This window comes from Pelobates fuscus, chromosome 9, assembly GCF_036172605.1.
Source record: "Pelobates fuscus isolate aPelFus1 chromosome 9, aPelFus1.pri, whole genome shotgun sequence".
Classification (NCBI taxonomy): Eukaryota; Metazoa; Chordata; class Amphibia; order Anura; family Pelobatidae; genus Pelobates; species Pelobates fuscus.
In genome coordinates this window covers 88,214,627-88,234,757 of record NC_086325.1, presented here as the reverse complement: position 1 = coordinate 88,234,757, position 20,131 = coordinate 88,214,627, and the positions used below count along the sequence as shown (strand labels likewise).

Sequence of the window (20,131 nt, the reverse complement as noted above, 5' to 3'; positions counted from 1 at the left end):
TCGGTCAGAGTGAATGTGTGTGTGTGTGTGTGTGTGTCGGTCAGAGTGAATGTGTGTGTGTGTGTGTGTGTGTCGGTCAGAGTGAATGTGTGTGTGTGTGTGTGTGTCGGTCAGAGTGAATGTGTGTGTGTGTGTGTGTGTGTGTCGGTCAGAGTGAATGTGTGTGTGTGTGTGTCGGTCAGAGTGAATGTGTGTGTGTGTGTGTCGGTCAGAGTGAATGTGTGTGTGTGTCGGTCAGAGTGAATGTGTGTGTGTGTCGGTCAGAGTGAATGTGTGTGTGTGTCGGTCAGAGTGAATGTGTGTGTGTGTCGGTCAGAGTGAATGTGTGTGTGTCGGTCAGAGTGAATGTGTGTGTGTGTCGGTCAGAGTGAATGTGTGTGTGTGTCGGTCAGAGTGAATATGTGTGTGTGTCGGTCTGTGAGTGAATATGTGTGTGTGTCGGTCTGTGAGTGAATATGTGTGTGTGTCGGTCTGTGAGTGAATATGTGTGTGTGTCGGTCTGTGAGTGAATATGTGTGTGTGTCGGTCTGTGAGTGAATATGTGTGTGTGTCGGTCTGTGAGTGAATATGTGTGTGTGTCGGTCTGTGAGTGAATATGTGTGTGTGTGTCGGTCTGTCAGTGAGAGTGTGAGTCTGTCAGTGTGTGTCCGAGTAATAGTGTGTGTCTGTCTATCAGTGTGTCAAATTAGTGGGTGTTTGTGTCTGTCATTGTTTGTCAGTGTATATGAGAGTGTATGTCTGTAAATGAGTGTATGCGTCTGTCAGTCAAAGTGCGGCCTTGACAGGAACGGGTGGGGAAAATTGAAATTAGGGGGAGGGGGGTGCCTGAGCACCGTCCTGCCTAGGGCAGCACAAATCCTAAATACACCACTGGATGATTTACAGAAAACGAGCAACTATGAAGTTGAAGCTCAATGCATACTAGATTTATTCATTTTTTCTGACAATGCAATTGCCCATTACGATAATATTTTTAGAGGCTTCAAATTTAATAGATATCCATGTTTGTATTAATATAGTGCACAGCTAAACAAAACCGCCGTTCAGTAGCTATTCTGTGACTAAATCTTCAAATGTTTGATGAAGTCAAACTTTCAGTGTTTTTCTTGCCAAATCCCTAGACTCTGCATGATGAAATCAAGAAAAATACTGACATCTGTAAAATTGCTTAGAACAGATCACAAAAAAAAAAATCCTGGCCTTTTGCATTTTTCTCTTTTTGTAATACTGATGCTATTAAGATTTGCTTGCAATTCATTCACAGAAAGAATGTAAGATTTTGGTTTATTTTCTTGAACCGTGCATGTTGCTATATCTGTGTCTTTACCATGGGATGGCAGTGGAATCTGTATTAATTTGCTCAGGGGCGTGGCTTGGCTGCCTAGATGACTGCTTAAACTTTATCTCCTCGAGACAAACAAGCACCAAACATTGCTATAATCAATAACATGGGGAAATAATCGTTCCCACCCACCTCTGGGAAGACCCTAGACCCCAAAAATGGGCAACTGATCTCCTCCTTCCTCATTACTCCAGTAATTGTTTACCTCTGAGGATCCAACACCACTGCACTGTCAAGACGACTTGGGGGGCGTCCGGCCTTTCCTCCATACAATCTGATATTCACTCAGAGGAGACTGGTCTACTAAACTGGCTCCCAATCAACATGAGCTTACTAAAAGGGAAGATCTTCAGGTCGCAACAGCGAATTTACAAAGTCACCCCCATGCCATGCAGGCGGAGCTGAGGGCCTTAACGATCGAATGGCCCACATGGAAGTAGAATGCGATTTATCGGTTGCCGAAACATTGGTCACGAACAAAGTCGACACCCAGGCCAGCTGGTTCTGAGGTATGGCATTACATGTAGAGGAGTAAGATCATAGTTGCAGGTGCAATAATTTGAGGCTTCATGGGCTAGCTGAGGAGTAATTCCTGGCTCGCCTCAAGATGTGCCTCAGGGAACTCTTTAACAAGCTCCAAGACAGGGACTCCCTTAGCCACATAGAATTTGTTTGGGTACATCATGCCTTATGCCCAAAAAGACCCACAGATAACCCATCAAGAAACAGCTGGCTTGCTAAAGCAGGATATTCTAAGAAGGGAATCCATCCTTTACTTAGAGAGAGTGCATTCTCCAGCTATATGCTTTGCATGCTTTTCCCTGCAACATTGGGGTACCAGAGAGCCCTGACAAGAGCATTACAGAGCCAGAGGATGCAGTACAGATGACGGATATCGACTGGTATACTGGTATTCACCTCCTGAGGCCCTCACTTTGTCTGCAACAGTGAGGAACTTCAGGGAGCTGGACTGGGAATTGCAACTCCAGCAACATGATGTGGCCAGGAGTTTTAGATGTTTGGCAACACTCTTCCCACCTCCTTGTGACCTAATCCAAAGGAGTCACAGAGTCAGTCATGTAGCACCATCGACTGACTCTTTCCATTAGCCTCCCAAAATGGTACCATCTACTGCCCACACTGCTTGCCTACACCAAGGGCTTCCTGCCCCCAAGAAACACTATGCATGTTTTGATCTCCTCTCCCCTCCCCCATTTCACTCCCAACACAACTCAGAATTCAAACCAGGGCTGGAAATAAAAGCTTTCTCTGCCCTCCACAAAAGCAGGCAAGTTCACACGGTTAAACAAAATGGGCCCCAAAGCACGTTCATGCACTAGCTCAGATACGAAGAATTGTAAAGATGCATAACACTAACCCCCTTTAAGCTTTTATGTCATGACCCACACCCAATGATATACACCACTACCTACCTATACACTTCAACACTACAGAAATCTAATATAAGCAAATGGGAAATCTCTTTAGGGGGTACACTTAGTGTAACCGGACTTCTGCAATTCTGTTTTGTAATATTTCGGTTTGAAAACTGGCCTTGAATTAGGTTGCTCAGCACTACAGTTGTGTGAGATGTATTGATGTGATTACTATTAACTATGTGCTACTTACCAGGGACCTGTGAGTCCCATATCACACAGCTATATAACCTAACTTTTGGTCCTACAAGACCAGACACTTACCAACCCCAGGTATCTATGCATCCAATTGTTTTCAATTTTGAAAAATTATATTTACAAAATAAAAACATTGCTCAGTGTAAATTTAAAAGACTTACTATACAGTGTGCATCACGTGGTTGCTATGTTTTGTAGTTTTAGAAGAATTGATTTGAAGTAGTCAAAAATAAGGCTGCTCAGTGTAATTTGTTAACTCAAGAGAGAATGAACATATTGGTATAATCAGTAAGTTGAAGTGCACTTGCTAAAAACCAAGAACTCTGTTCTCTCTCACAGAAAGCAGTCAATAAACGGGCATAGTGTAATGCAGTGAGAATTAACCTGTTACTATGATTTATGTCATGGCAACGCTTTTTGTAATCAGTTCTGAACTCTGTTTTGTAGTGATAAGATCATTCTCCTATAACTAAAACAAGGTAGCAGAACAAACTAATTTTTATTTGAGCTGTAGGATACCTAAACATCAAAGTCTCTTCTAGTAGGTAGATATTTAGAGAAAACAAGTTGTATCCTAGGGCAAGGTACTTTAAGTATTATAATCCCTGCATCTCAAAATAGTGTTTGTTAAAGTCTTAAATACATCAAAACCGCTAGCATAAAGGTTATAAATCTAAATTGTTAACATACATGAAGGACCTACTACAAAGCAGTTTATAGTTTGCATGCTAGTAAAAAGAGAGGAGATTTAAATATACACACCTATCTCACTGTTAAAATTCCCTTGTATTTTCTGGTAGTTCCCTCCTTTCCGGTTAGTGGATGAATTCCATGCAGGTAGTGGGATTACCTGAGTGACTGGTTTTAAGTTTATTAGTGGAACAAGGTGCCTGGTGAGAAATCAAACATATGCAGAGTAAAAATGTAAATCTTAGTTATCCGAACACAAGACATTTACTGCTACAAAATTGGACGTAACTGATATTTTACATACTTTGTTTCCGTTCAAAATTTAACATATTCTAGTTAGACCACCGATAATTCAAGACAGAGTCTTGTGTGGTTTTGCACTTTTACTGCATTCACCAAAATCATTATTACTAAATACCATATTTATCGGCGTATAACACGCACTTAATTTTAAGAAGGACATTTCCCCCCTCCCATAGTGTTCCCCCACCCTCATCCCATAGTGTTCCCCCCCCCTCCCATAGTATTTTCCACCCCCTCATCCCATAGTATTCTCCCCCCCTTGTCCCATAGTGCACTTTCCCTCCCCATGTCCCATAATTACTTACCGGTCTTGAAGCGTGGGCCAGCTTCACAGCGCGCACCGCGGTACAGGAACTTAAATTTCAGGTTCCGGTTTCCGGCGGGACTGAAAGGAAGTGTGCACACCTGAAATTGAAGTTCCAGTACCGCGGTGCGCGCTGAACACCGGCCCACGCTTCAAGACAGGTAAGTAAACCTTCACATTCGCTACATAAGACGCACAGACATTTCCCCTCACTTTTGAGGGGGAAAAAAGTGCGTCATATGGAGAGAAAAATATGTATATCGGCGTATAACACGCACTCATCATTTGCCCCCTATTTTCAGGGAGAAAAAGTGCGTGTTATATGCCAATAAATAGGGTACATTTTTTTCATCTAAAATAACAGGACAGCTTTAGCTTGTTGTATAAAGCATGGCATTTATGAATTCTATTTTTTGACCATATGTATGCAACAAATAATTTACATAATGTACAAACAAGAAAGGAGCTTAGCGCCAATAAAAAAAAAGGTGGATGGGCAGCGGCCTAGCAGAGGGTAACCCTCTAACCCTCTATAGTAAGAATGGAAAACAACAACAGTAATGCAAGGCTGCGCCAAAATGTATCAATGTGGAATACAAATAGTAAAAAGACCTAAATAAAACTTATAAAGGTTCAAAATAAAATAAAATATTAAAAATAGTCCAAAAAGATTTTAGAAGTTGCACTGTAGCAATAGATGTATTTTAAGGTGCTTTAGGTGATGGGGTCTCTTCTCTGTTTATAGTAGTCCAGTTGGTCTCGTGATATGGAAGACACGAGAAGAGACCAATCGTATAGAGTGTAAGGGTCAATATATGTGAGATAAAGATATAAATATTCCACTCACATTTAAATGAGCTATAGCCAGCTCAGGTATAACAGGCGTACAGCGGAACAATCCCCGCTTATGGGATATATGGATAATTGTCCTCCGGAGGGAATGGTGTCAAACTCTCAGGAAAAGGGATATATAAAAACAACTAATAGTGCTCTCTGTTTAACACGGTATAGGAGGGCTGAGGAGGGCAGTTTGCTGTGTGTGTATGTATGTGTATAAGTATTAAGCAGTGTATGTGGCTGTTGGTGTATGTATATAATCATCATGTATTTCAATATATGTATTAAGCAATGAATGTATTACATGTATGTAATCATTATATTTCAATGTATGTATTGGGCAGTTTGTAAGTTTTATGGATGTGGAATTTATATTGGCTAGGACATGCTGTTCCGGGCATCTGACAGGAAGATTTTGTTATTCTTTTAGGGCTGCTTTGGGGGAAGTTGGGGTATCTCCGGAATGCTGTAACTGGGACTGGATGCACCTTATAAGGAGGTGTGAGGAACGGCAGCATCCAACAGTCCCTCACAATACTCAGGACACATGGCCGCTGGGATTCACGTGACATCATACCAGGCAGACAACATGCTTTAAAGTGCAGATTGAGCATATGACAGGTTTGCTGCTGGTAATCTGCTGTGTGTCATATAATGTGTAGTTTGTGTGCGTGAATGGGTTAGTGTACAGTGTGTTTTTGTATTGGGTGTATGTATTCAGCACTTTCTCTCTGTGTGTATTAGGCAGTTTGTGTGCACCAAGTTGCCGAACGCCCGATGAAGGAAGAAACCACGAACGGACTGGGCGTATGTATTCAGCACTTTCTGTGTGTATTAGGCAGTTCAGTGCACCAACTGAACTGCCTAATACACAGAGTATGTGTAAAGTAGTCCGCTCTCTTAGAAAACTGCATATACCTACACAAAGTACATCAGTTTGTCCTTTTCTTGACAGTTTAAATAAAAGTGCCAATTTCAATAGAATTCGGACCTTTTATAAATGGGGGCAGGGGGTGCACAACTAGGTCGATATCCACTATAAATACCTTTACTATATTTGTGGAAAGTCGCAGAACAAACTTAGAGACAAGCTCTAACTTGTCACTTAAGATAACGTCTCTGTATCAGACAATCTGCTTTAAAAAGTGATGCAATTTCAGTGGCTCCATAGCATACACAGCCCAAGTCATTCTTACCTCAATGCTGGGACATCAAGGCAGAATGATCACTGTCCGTTAAGGAATACAGTCAGATTAGTTCCCACAACAAGTGCAGGGCCATCAAGATACTTTGGTACCCATCCGATTAAGAGAATGCCCCAACCCATAGTCTTCCATTCCCTGTTACAGGTTGTCCCAGAAATCTGATTTGTTGGGCAACCTCCAGAGGGCTACTTCAATGTCTCACCTGCTGCATAAACAAAGTGCTTAACTCCTAAATCACACAATTAGCAGAGAGGCTGCACAGGCATGATCTATACAACACCATTAACCTAAAGTTGTTTTGGTGCTTAGTGTCCCTTTAAGAAAGAATTGCAATGCACAGCAGTATTTAAAGACTGTCATAAATCCAAATAAGTCAATATGGTTTACAATGTATAATATCGGCTATGCACAATGCCCTAGGAACAGAAACCAACAGAAAAGACTTCCTTGAATATATATATGGAAGAAACAGATTTATACAACATGTAAAAATACATACTTTTCAGCTAGTTCTTCAATGAACACTGTAACAGAGTTACTATCATGCCCAACTTCTTGGATATGAGCATTGTAATAACGTCCTCCTGGCTCCAAACGCACCTAAGGAATTTAAAAAGAACAGTAAGGTTTACGTTAAGGGTAAAAATTCAATAAAATTTCCAATGTTTTAAACATACCTATTTTAAGTTTTCCAACCCAGTACAAAAGCAACACCAACAGACCAGAATTTATGCGGTTCTAAATTTTACAACATAACAGGAGGCTTCATATTTTGCATTAACTTTCTTTACTAACTCCATAGCATCAAAGAAACACTGTTTAAAAGAAAGAACCAGAGTCAGAGAGTATATAAGTCCAAGCATAGCCAATCATTTCCTCTTTCTTTGCTGCTCCATCACAAGTCAGGTCAGAGTACTGATTTCTTAACTGTAACCTTATATACAGGTTAGATTTCTACTAGAGTTATTGCATTCTAGATTTCTTTATTTGCCAATATATGTACTGGGGGGGTGGCTGGGTATCCATTCATTGGGGTGCCTCCTTCAACGGTTGCCGTTGAAGGGGTTATCCTCTCCACTCAGACCCGTTCTGAGAGGACATCCTCATTCCCCTCCCCTCTCTAACCTAGAGTGGCTACGTTCGCCACTTTGCTATCGGTTTCCCGCCGTTGTTACTGTATGAACAGAGCGGGCTATCTTATGGTGTTCGTGCATCTCGGCACAAAAGGACGCAGCACTCCTGTGTTCGGTTCTTTCCGCCTGTGTGCGCTCGTAATTGCGCGACCAGAGCGGTTGCTCACAGTTCGTGCAGAAGATTTTCTACAAATTGACAGGTGAAATTCGGATATGGATCCACAACAGGTGGGTGTTATTACCCCGGGAAGTGGGACTGCCAGTTAGGTTTAACAGAGTAACCTGGCAAAGGGTGAGCCTCCATTTGGGAAATATCCCTCAATGCTGCCTACCGGAAGCTGTTCAAGCAGTTCTGACCGACTGGGTGAGCCCAAGTATTACAGAGTCCATTTGCCTCACGCCACTGGGCGATAAATATTATACAGCCACCGGCCTGTCATAAGTCCCCGTCCACACGAATCCAAATCCCATATACATACATATATTTGTGCCTGTAAGTGCCCCGACTATGGAGGGTAATCAGAATTCAAACTACCTCCAGGCCATGATTAACGCAGCAGTAGCCGCATCCTTGGAAAAGGCAATGGCAAAAATACTAACAACAGCCGCTGAAACTAACAAGCCGGTTAGTAGACGACCCCGGAATAAGGAAAGACTCCGATGAGTCTGATGACTCCTCTCAGGAGATGCACCACCCGGATAAACGCCACTGGAAGGGCGAGGAATCATAAAGGGCCACAAAAAAAGGCAAGGCGCCACTGAAGCGCAGTAAACACCCTGTGGCACCAAATCCCACACTAAAGAGATATCCTCTGATAAGGAAAAATACATGCCCCATTCTCTCTCCATCTTAGATGAATGGCAGGCAGAAATCTTCGACTGACAAAGGCGATTGGGGCTCCAACACCTGTGTCACGGAGACTTTCCTGGGTGAGGCCCCAGGGTAAAGGAGACGAAGAAGCCTCCGCCTCAGCCATCACGCAGGAACAAGAAATATTCCTGGACACCACGGGGCAGAAAATGTTTGACCCCAGAAATATCCGATACCCCCGCTCTGCGGAATGGGCCCCGCCTGAGCACCTCATCAGGTTTATGCATTTCTGGATCCGCAAACCCCTAGAAAAACACATTCGCAAGCGGATGAGAGCGGAGTGCCCCAGACCGTCACTACCCAATAAGGTGGCCTTTACACCGGAATTCGATCAGCTCATGCTGACGTTCATGGAGCAGAGAGGTCGTGACCCCCGCAGAGAGATCGAGAGGAGTTTAAAGGGGGTGCAAGACAAGCTCCTGGACACGATGGGGCCATTGACCCGCGTAATGTATTTGGCGGATGATGCCTACGCCAGGGTGGACTCAATGCGGACATAAGAGATTGGGCACATGATATCTGAGAATGGACCCAGAGGGTCCACACAAAGGGCGCTATACAACCCATACACAGACGAGGAGGCTTCTTCAGCAATATGTTCCTCGTCCACAAGAAAACCGGGGATTTCAGACCGGTGATCAATCTAAGAGAGCTGAACGCCCACATGACCTATCGTCACTTCAAAATGGAGGGCATATGTCACGAGACCAATCTCGCCACTGTGCATTGGAGGAGCCTGGTTGCCTGCCTGCTGCCTTTTGACTATGGACCGGCATTTAATACGCACAGAACATCTACAAGAGGAGTCAAATCTTACGGCAGATTGGTACTTCCGACACTGGAGAGACGCCAGCGATTCGCAACTGAACCCGCAGATATTCGCCTTCCTGAACGAAAAGATAGGTCCCTTAATGCTGGACCTATTTGCCTCACACAACAACCACCAAGTACAACAATTTTACAGCTGGCTCCCAGACCTGGAGTGCCTAGCGGTCAACGCTTTCACCCAACATTGGGCAAAACAATGAGCTTATGCCTTTCCCCCCATTCGCCCTGTTAGTGAGGGTCCTCCACCACATCCAGAGATGGGTAGTGAGATTAACCCTCCTGACACCCCACTGGCCGAGCCAGCCCTGGTTAGCAGACCTGCTCAAACTGTCCTGCCAGGACCCAATTCTACTGCTGAATGGCTACAACTTACTCAGAAACCCAGCGTGGAACCCACACCCGATGCTACGGGATGGACGCCATTCCATGTATCACGGAGGACTAAATCGGACTCGTCATCAGTGTTTTATCCATTCTTCACCTCGGACCCTCAACTTTGTGAGGTTAATACCCTGCGGGCATATGTGACGGCAACAGAAACACTATGCCCACCAACAGCAAGACAACTATTGGTGTCATAGGTTAGCTCGCACGGTACGGTTTTGGTCACCACATTAGCCAGATGGATCAAATGGATCCTATGACTAGCCGGCATAGAACCATCCTTTGGCGCACACTTTGTGCGTGGGGCGGCGGTAGCCGCTTTTCTGGCAGGCGCATCCCTATCAGACATACTGCAAATGGCGGACTGGTCACGTGAATCAACGTTTCGGACATTCTATTTCCGTCCGTCGTCCAACAGCGCATTCACCCTTCTACCTAAGCGTTAAAACTGCTAAATATGAAGCCTCCTGTCATATTGAAAAATTGAAGATTATGCTAGCGCAGTGTACTAATAATCTTTATTTTAATAATGACAGGAGGCAAATATTTTCCCTCCTTTCTTGACGTTCTCACCCATATTAAAGTAAGTAGGTTTTATGGAGACAAACTTGATGCCAGTATTTATACTTATGTAGGGAGATGATTCATGGTAGTCAGTTCTACTGTTTCTAAACAATGTGAAGTGGATTAGAATGAGAACACTTATAGATAATCGAGTTAATCATTTAACGTTGTAAGCATACACATAAGCATTTGCTTCATGCGGTCTGTTCCGTATCACTGATACTAGTCTTCTTTTCTTTTCAGCTTAACAAGCCTTATGGAGAATTCAGAAGCCACTTACAAAGTCTTATGTTTAATGGAGAAGACTATTCTGTAATGATTTTTTCCACATTGGATTAAGTTGAATCAAGCTGACTCAGGACATGTTTGTCACACTATGAACATGTGATATCGCATTAGTCAAGAGGAAATGATTGGCTATGCTTGGAGTTCTATACTCTGACTCACTCTGATTGGTTCTTTCTTTTAAACAGTTTTTCTTTGCTGCTATGGAGTTAGTAAAGAAAGCTAATGCAAAATATTCGCCTCCTGTCATTATTAAAATTAAGATTATTAGTACACTGCGCTAGCATAATCTTCAATTATGGTAAAAAGTGGACCACTTGTGTGCCTTGAGAACAGGGTTGGGAACCACTGTTCTAAAGAATACTCTGCACTAAAGATGCTTGTGAGATGCTAGTTAGGTCATATATATATATACATATATATATATACATATATATATATATATATATATATATATATATATATACATATACATATATATATACACACATACATTAATTTTTAAATCTCTAAAACAAGATTCAGGAATTGTGATTATATATTGGAGAAAGGCATCAATATATAAAATTTGGTATAACCGTGTTATATGCAAGAAAAGGGTATGCATACAAAATTAGTTTAAATGAGGAGAAACTTGACACCTAGATTTTCAATCTTTCCAACCCCCTCGAGATTAAGTGATATATATTTTTCCATTTTTTTATATTCCCAAGTGATAATTTCTTTAGAGAATCTACTGAGCCCACAAAACCCGAGACAACCATCATATTTTTGTTTTTAAAGTTTCATGTTTGAGATATATGCAAGAAATTAAAAAGTACAAAGTGTTTAAAGGGGCTCCATCATCCCCCGCCCCCTCAAAAGGAGTATTAAAGGCTGTAGGGATAAAAAAAAAAAAAACAAATTTTACTTACCAAAAATTTCTTTTTCCTGAAGATTAGAGGCAGTGCTTATACCACAGGGATATCCAATCTGGAGGGAAAAAACAGGCAGGCAAATCTCCAAACATTTTAATCCCTCCCCTAATTACCTCCTTTCCCATAAGTAGCAGCTCCTCCTGATCATCCCCAGACAATACATAAGCCAAATAGCTGCAAAATTACTTAGTTTATTAGAAAAAAGGGGCGGGAATTGTAGCACTGCCTCTAATCTTCAGGAAAAAGAAATTTTCGGTAAGTAAAATTTATGTTTTTCCTTTCAGATTAGAGGCAGTGCTTATACCACAGGGATATAATAAAGCAGATCCAGAGGGCGGGTTCATTTCACTACTGCTTGAAGCACCTTGCGCCCAAAAGCTGCATCCTCCGAGGCCAGTATGTCCAACTTGTAGTGTTTTGAGAAAGTATGGAGCGAGGACCACGTAGCCGCTGAACAAATCTGAGAAGGAGAAGCAGCTGCTCGCAGAGCCCAGGACGTCGAAACAGATCTAGTAGAATGGGCCTTTAACGGGCCTGCATGATCCATGCCATTCTTGGAATACGCCAACTGAATACAATCCTTCAGCCATCTAGCCAGAGAACTTTTCGAAACCATCATGCCTTTTCTTGGGCCCTTGAATAATACAAAAAGACTGCAATCCTTCCTGAAGGATTCTGTTGCTTTTAGATATTGCAAAAGACATCTCTTTACATCTAGGCAGTGAAATTTGCTTTCCAAGGCATTAGATGGATTCTGACAAAAAGTTGGTAAGACCACTTCCTGGTTAACATTTGAAACAGAAAAAACTTTCGGGCTGAACGAAGGATCGAGCTTTAGAACCACCTTGTCCTGATGAAAAACTAAAAAGGGAAAATCTGCCCGAAGAGCTTGGATCTCACATACTCTTTTAGCAGATGTAATAGCCACCAAAAAAACAGTTTTCAATGAAATGAGCTTTAGGGAAGCTTCCTCCAATGGTTCAAAGGGCGGCTCACAAAGCGCGGAAAGGACTAAGTTTAGATCCCAGGGAGGACAGGTTTCCCTAACATAGGGCACCAAACGAGTCAGAGCTCTGAAGAACCTAGAAATCAGAACATTTGAGGCCAGGCATCTGAGGGAGAAGAAACTGATAGCAGAAACTTGTAATTTCAACGATGCAGGTTTAAGGCCTTTTGCAAATCCCATCTGAAGGAAGCTTAGGATCTTCTGAATGGACGCGGAAACCGGGTTGACTTTAAACCTACAACACCACTGACAAAATATCTTCCAAATTCTAGTGTAGATCTTAGACGTCGATTCCTTGTTAGTTGCCAACAGGATCTTAATCACTTCAGGATCCAGACCTTTGCTCTCTAAAATCTGGAATTCAGAAACCAAGCAGTCAACTGGAATTTCCGAAGGGTCGGAAGAGGCACCATGGCGTCCTCTAGAATTTCTCCTGAAAGCGGCAACTTCCAAAAGGTGGCCCCCGGAAAGTTCAGGAGAACCGAGAACCAACTTCTCCTCGGCCACCATGGAAGGATTAGGATAATTCTTACATTTTCCAGCCTTACTTTTTGAAGTATTCTGGGAATAAGCACTACTGGCGGAAAGATATAAGCCAGGTTGAACTTCCATGGAACTGACAGGGCATCTATGAAATCCGGCCTGTCCGCTGGATTTAGGGACGCAAACCGTCTTGTCTTCCTGTTCATTCTGGATGCCATCAGGTCTATCTCTGGAACACCGAAGCGGTCTGTGATGAAATTGAAAGTTCTGCATGACAGGGACCAATCTGCTTGTTTCAAATGATGCCTGCTCAGGGCATCCGCCACCACATTGAACTTTCCTAAAATGTGAACTGCAGAGATGGACATAAGGTGCACTTCTGCCCACAGCATGATCATTGAACACAGGCTTTCTAATCTTGTTGATCTCGTACCTCCCTGTTTGTTCAAATATGCCACTGTCGTACGATTGTCTGAACGAATTTGAATATGTTGCTTTTTGATGAGAAACTGAAACGCCAAGAGTGCCATCCATACGGCCTTTAATTCCCTGAAGTTCGAGGAACTTCTCATATCCTTCACTTGCCAGGACCCCTGCTTCTTTATGTCTCCCAGATGGGCCCCCCAGCCCAGCGCAGAGGCGTCTGTTGTTATGATAGTGAAGGACTTCATCCGGAATGACAGACCCTCGTGGAGGAAACTAGAAGATGTCCACCACTGCAGACTTTTTAAAGTTAGATTGTTGAACCTCATCAGCCCATCTAGGCCGAGTTCCTGTCGATTCCAGACTAGCAGAATGTTTCTTTGTAGAGGTCTCATTCTGGCTTTTGCCCAACCGACGGCCGGAATTGAGGCTGTAAACAGACCCAGCAAGCACATGGCTTCTCTGATTGAAAACACTCTTTTTACTCTGAGATTCCGGATTAACCGCTTGATCTTTAGTTTCTTTTCTTCTGGCAGAAATAACTTCATTGCGATAGAATCCAAAATTAGACCCAAGAACTGGATCCTTTGAACTGGCACTAGTTCCGATTTGTTGAAATTTATTAGCCAGCCATGCTTTTCCAGCGATTTGATGGCTGTCCCCAGATCTAACTGTAGTTGAACCTGGGACTCTGCAATCAACAGCCAGTCGTCCAAATATGGAATGACAGCGATGCCCAAACCTCTTAGAAAGGCTGAAACGACTACTAGAAGCTTTGTGAAAACTCTGGGCGCTGATGATAGGCCGAAAGGCAGTGCTCTGAATTGGTAATGTTTGGTTACCGATTGGCAGCACACCGCAAACCGTAGAAAACTTTTGCTGGATTCCGCTATGGGTACATGAAGATAGGCATCTTTCAAATCCAGGGACGCAAACCAACTCTTTGGGTGAATAAGCAGAGCCGCTGATTTTACTGATTCCATGAGGAATTTCTTTTTGATAATCCGCTTGTTTACGGCTTTCAGATCTAGAATAGGTCTGAACGAACCATCTGGTTTTGGCACCAAGAAAAGTCTTGAATAGGTGCCTTGATGTCTTTCCTTCATAGGAACTTCTTCCACCACTCTTTTTAGTAACAGAGTTGACACTTCTCGCATCAGAGAGAGTTCCATATCTAGAGACTGAACCCTGGAACATAGAAACATGTTTATAGGGGCTTGTGATAATTCTAGAGCGTATCCGTGCTCTATCACTGTAAGGACCCAGCGATCTGATGTTGTCTCTTTCCAGTGCTCTAGGAAGTGACTCAACCTTCCACCCACCGGCCTGGCGTCATAATTTTTTACTTCTCTTGGCAGTAAACCTTTCCTTCTTCCTATAATCAAAGGCTCTTTGCTGTTGACCCCTGAAATAGTTTCTACGAAAGGAATTTCTGAATGAAGGACGTGTCTCTGCGTGACGGCTTCTAGACTGCTTCCTATATGATACTGGTAAAGCTTTCCTTCCTTCCTTCATCTGTTTCAACAGCTCATCCAGCTTAGAACCGAAAAGTCTTCCTGGTTCAAAAGGTAGTTCACACAGAGAATTTTTAGATGCCGCATCTGCAGACCAATTTCTAAGCCAAAGCGCTCTCCTGGCGACTGTTGAGATACCAATATTCTTGGCCGACAATTTCAGGCTTTCTGTAGAAACATCCACTAAAAAATCAGACGCCATCTTGATATTTTTTAATAGCTTTAACGGGTCTTCCTTAGCTTCTCCCGTATATACCTTTTCTAGTTCTTCCAACCAAAGTTTTTGGGCCTTGGCAACGGATGACCCCGTAATCAAGGCTTTAGCTTGGGCTGCAGAAGAGATGAACAACTTCTTTAAAGAGGAGTCCATGCGTTTATCCATGACATCCTTGAGCCCGCTTGAATCTCCAATTGGTAAAGTAGTCTTTTTACCTATTTGAGCAATAGGGACGTCCACTACAGGGACCGTATCCAGCTTGCAGTCTTGCTCTGATTCTATGGAAAAAAGAGTTATAAAATGCTTAGACATAAACGGCTTGTGACTAGGGAACTTCCATTCTTTCAAAATCAATTCCTTAGTCTGTGGGTGAAAAGGAAACACTTTGGACTTTTTCCCCGTTACCCCAAAATCAAAGAAGCACTGCACTTCTTTAATCAATTTCCCAATGGCTTCATCTGGGAAAGCAAATTCCTCATCTGAGGAATCACTGCCTGAATTATCTTCATACTCAGAACCACTAGTTCCCGAACTAGTATCAGATGTTTCCCAAGATCTCAGTCTTTTCTTAGCATGCTTTACCATCTGAGAATCCTGGGCAACAGAAGCCTGGACTGACTGTAATGCAGCTGACTGCATATCCACAAATGTTTGCTGCATACTTTGCTGCAACCAGCTGAGAAAAGTGGACATTTCTGTTCTCTTTGCTTCCTCTGAAGCTTCTTTTGAACACACTGAGCAAAGTTTCTTTTTACAACCATCAGGCATAGGTTGGCCACACACAGAACATATTAAATGCTTGGTTTTAGATGCACATTTCCCCTTCTCAGCAACTTTATCCATACTTTCCGGATTAGACATACTGGAAAACAAGAAAACAAGAAAGGGGAAAATAATCAAAATTTTCTCCTTACGGATTCAGGCTAAGAACCATTTAAAATGAAAACTTAACAGTCTTACCTTAAATGGCCTGAGAGTGTGTTGGAGGGCAGGTGAGAAACACACTTCACAACCGATCTGAGAGCTCCTGGCAAACAGAGGTTGCTGCTGGTACATGCTCATATAAGTCCTGTAACCAAACGGAAACGTCCAGTTCGAATTTGGCGCCTGAATCCAGGTTCGCATTGCGCATGTGCATAGCGCTCTGCGACTCCCTGGTGGAACGCAACGCAACCTGTGTGTGCGTTCCACCGCAGGACCTCCCAGCCGACGCACGCCTGCGTCCTTCGTCATACCGGCACCTGGCACGGCAAAAGACGGCAACATAAATTTTGAGTGACCACGCCGGCCGGCGTGTTGAACGCTACTTACCGGACATCAAGGAAGCAGAGCCTCCAGAGCCTCAGCCCTTCTCACCTACTTCCTGGAGAACCTTCCTGTCTAACCTCCCCTGCCGAAGGCAGGCAAAGAACTGGGGATGATCAGGAGGAGCTGCTACTTATGGGAAAGGAGGTAATTAGGGGAGGGATTAAAATGTTTGGAGATTTGCCTGCCTGTTTTTTCCCTCCAGATTGGATATCCCTGTGGTATAAGCACTGCCTCTAATCTGAAAGGAAAAAAACAACTGTCCATGGGGGATCCAGTGGGATCCTTTATCGACCTCAGTGCTGTACTCTTGTGCTTGCACGAAAGTCCAGCACTGACACTGGCTCCTTGTGCTTCAATTGACCAGAGCCAACATCAGCACTGTACATAAGCACAAGTACAGCACTAACAAGGATGTGACAGATCCAGAATGCAAGTAAGGACATGTTCAGGTAAGTAAATCTCTCCTTTCCCTAACCCTAACCCCCCCCCTCCCCTCCCCACCCTCGTAGTGATGTGACCTTTGGAGGTATTCAAATTATGCAAAGACAAAAATCTTACATGGTGATAGAGCTGCTTTAACATGACAAGACACAAAAAGCCACAGAGTTCTTTAATTGCATCAGAATTTAAATAATGGGAAACAATTCTGATGTACATCTTGGTATGGTATCTCTATGATTTACAGACCTCCTCAGAATAAGGAATTGTGGCACACAGGGTTTTCACACCTCAGGATTTAACGTGCAGTTTACATATACATAATTGTTTTACAAACTACCAATGTTTCCAGGCTGTCAAACCTGTAATACTTTACCGGTTTACTGTGGAGAAAAATTAGCCAGGAATTACTAGGCCATTTAAAAAGAGTATTTTAAAGTTAGAAATGCAAACCTGTATTTCTAAAATTGGAACAATTTCCTAGCTATTTAGAAAATCAGCCACCTTAGTAAAATGAAATGTAACTTAAAAACAAATCGGTGCCAGTCTCTCTGCCCCTGGCTGAGATCAGTGGTGATCTAAGCCAAGCCATTACTTCACCACAGGGAAGCATTGGGAGACTACAGTGTATGCACAGCAATTGACACGCTGTGCCAATCAGGATCATTTCACTGGGATAATGTTTCTCTACAGGGAACATTCTTCATCTTCACGTAGAGTGTGAAGATGTGGAACATCTGTCTGGCAAAAAAAAATTGCATGACCATAAACAGAAGCACCTTTAGAGGCTGTTCTTCAAAAGCAATGTAATTGCTGACTTTTGTTAATATAAATAGAGACTGCAGCTAGTAGTTTTGGGTGGAACAGTGTCCATTTAATGGTATAAATACACTGCACAAAATTATAAACGCAACACTTGTTTTTGCCCCCATTTTTCATGAGCTGAACTCGAAGATCTAAGACCTTTTCTATGTACACAAAAGGCTTATTTCTCTCAACTATTGTTCACAAATCTGTCTAAATCTTCTTCTTTGCCGAAGTCCACATCACAGGTGTGGCCTATCAAGATGCAGGTTATACAGCATGATTATTGCACAGGTGTGCCTTAGGCTGGCCACAATAAGGCCACTCTAAAATGTGCAGTTTAACTGTATTGATCTGTACTTAGATCTTTGAAAAATGAAATGATCTCTCATGAAAAATGGGGGCAAAACAAAAGTGTTGCATTTATAATTTTGTTCAATAAATTCTATATACATACACACACATTTTACTTAGTTTTTTTTCTAAATCTTTTAAACAAATCTCTAAATAATCACATGTAAGCAGACTTAGAAATATGTACATTTAACAGTTCAAGGGAAATTCTTACCTACCTGACATTTGTCACCAAGACAATAGTGCCTTCCAGCAAACACCATACAGTCAGTTTTTTGGAGTTCTACACGAAATTGAAAAATTGACTTAGATTTATTAACAAATTAATCAGCAATATATTTCACTAGAGCGGAGTGGGGGAAAAAAAAAAAAGAGAAGGCTATACATTTATTTATTTAAATGTCTTACAGTGTTACTGGTAGTACTGACCAGTGGGTAGATGCTCTAGAGCTTTGCAAGTAAGTCTTGGATTAATAAAAATAAATAAAACAAATCCATCCTTGGATTAGCTATTTAACTTCTAGAGGGCAATACCACCACAGGCCCACAAAGTAAAACCATATAAGGACCAATACAAACCATGCAGAACCACTTACTATATAGAAAGAATTTTACTGTGTGTAAAATTATACATTTGCCCCAACATGAAGTGGCAGTACAGACCAGTGGGATGTAACAAGCCAGACTGGAGCACTGGTAGAGAACAGTCAAGGCTTTTCTGCAGCATCCAAATACATAGTCTGAAGCCATATTATTAAAATTGTAGTCTACGGAAGGAGTGAAGTGATGGCAAAGTAACAACTTTACAAATACGTTGTGATGCTTCAGCACTGACCACCCATGAAGTACAGACACATTTAGAGTAACAAACAATAAGCCTTCACTGAAGTTTCAGAAGCCAAATAGAGTTTATTTAACCCATCTTGTGACTTTGGGAAAACAAAACCCTTCCCATGTCCCTGGAAGTAGGCAAAATCTGTTTTTCAGTGAGTAAACACTATCTGCAAAATAATCTCAACATCCAGATAAGTAATTTAAAGTGTTACACTGGAATAGGACAAACATAGAAACTGCTTTTTTCTAATCAGACATATGTCTTCATCATGAAAACCAGCTTGAGGAGATATGAACAGAGACTAAGTAACTAGGAACAGCTTTAATTGTAATGAAGAAAACCACCTGTGGCTTAAGAAAATTCTTTAGAGTATTAAATTTCAGGGAGGTGCAAGGTCCCTTTTTCTGTGGGTGAGGGTTAGTGGCTGCAGAATTCGACAACTATAAGATGAGAATCCAGCAAGGACTTGGGTTTTGAGGTTGGTGGGTGAAATAAAGTAATTTGTTTTCCTAAGGAGAATCTTGTCTCTGTAAATAGTATTAATTTTAAATCCATGCAATAGCTGTCCTATTGCTGTGTGACTTTGCCCAGAGAACAGCTAGAGTAGATAACACTAGGTTGCCAATATGCTCACAGATGTTCTGATAGCATGAAGGAAGCCTTTGTAGCTTCCATACTTCATTCTTAAGTTCCTTTTGCTTTCCTGTTTCGAAAACCTTTTTTTACAAGAATTAACTATTTAGCTGCCATGAAGAAAAAAAAAAAATTTCCTGGAACGAGAAATTGTTTGCCACTTAATGACACAGCTGTGAAGCTGTAGAAAAAAATAAATTCAAGGTTGTTTGGATCGAAGACTGACACTTTAATCAATGTTCCCATTCAAAATAGCAGCCACTGCTATCACTACTAGTATTTGAGAAAACTTCATACTAGGGAAAGGCTGAACTGGAGGACCTGGACATGGAAGTTTCTCAAACCGTTGTACGTATGAATGGTAAACTGCAGAAACTTCCTGAAGACCTGTGAAATTGATACAACCCGATAGGCAGTTTAAATTGATTGTTGCCATTACATCGTTTCTTTATATAAAGTACTGAAGAATCAGAAAGGATATGTCAAACTCCATTACATTAGTTTGCCTTCTTGAGATTTAAGGATTACGTTCAAAAAGAAGGCTTGTACCAGAAATTGTTTGCCACACAGAAGATATCATTGAGAAATTTAGACTTATTTCGTTATTTTTTTTTTAATAAATTGATTTTTTGTAAAGGATCACATCAAAGTACTTTACATTGTGCTTTACATTATGGTATCAAAATGTGTTACATTGTTCTGACATTCAGAGCAATTGCATTCAGTGCAAAGTATAAGCAATGCTTACATTGTTCTGGACATTTATGTTTGACAGCTTAAATTAGCCTTTATTTCTACTTCTATGTCCCTGTTCATGTG

At 42.0% G+C, this 20,131-nt stretch overlaps 1 protein-coding gene across 1 annotated transcript in view; it reads right to left on the bottom strand.

Annotated features, from left to right (window-relative positions):
- The window catches only part of LOC134572177 (putative bifunctional UDP-N-acetylglucosamine transferase and deubiquitinase ALG13), a 154,150-nt gene that overhangs the window by 67,446 nt on the left and 66,573 nt on the right, over window positions 1–20,131 (bottom strand). The window contains exons 10-12 of the mRNA XM_063430985.1: window positions 18,063–18,127; window positions 6,815–6,915; window positions 3,739–3,866 (exon numbers count right to left, since the gene is read on the bottom strand). Coding sequence (XP_063287055.1) covers window positions 3,739–3,866; window positions 6,815–6,915; window positions 18,063–18,127 — 294 coding nt within the window. The remainder of the gene's footprint in view (window positions 1–3,738; window positions 3,867–6,814; window positions 6,916–18,062; window positions 18,128–20,131) is intronic.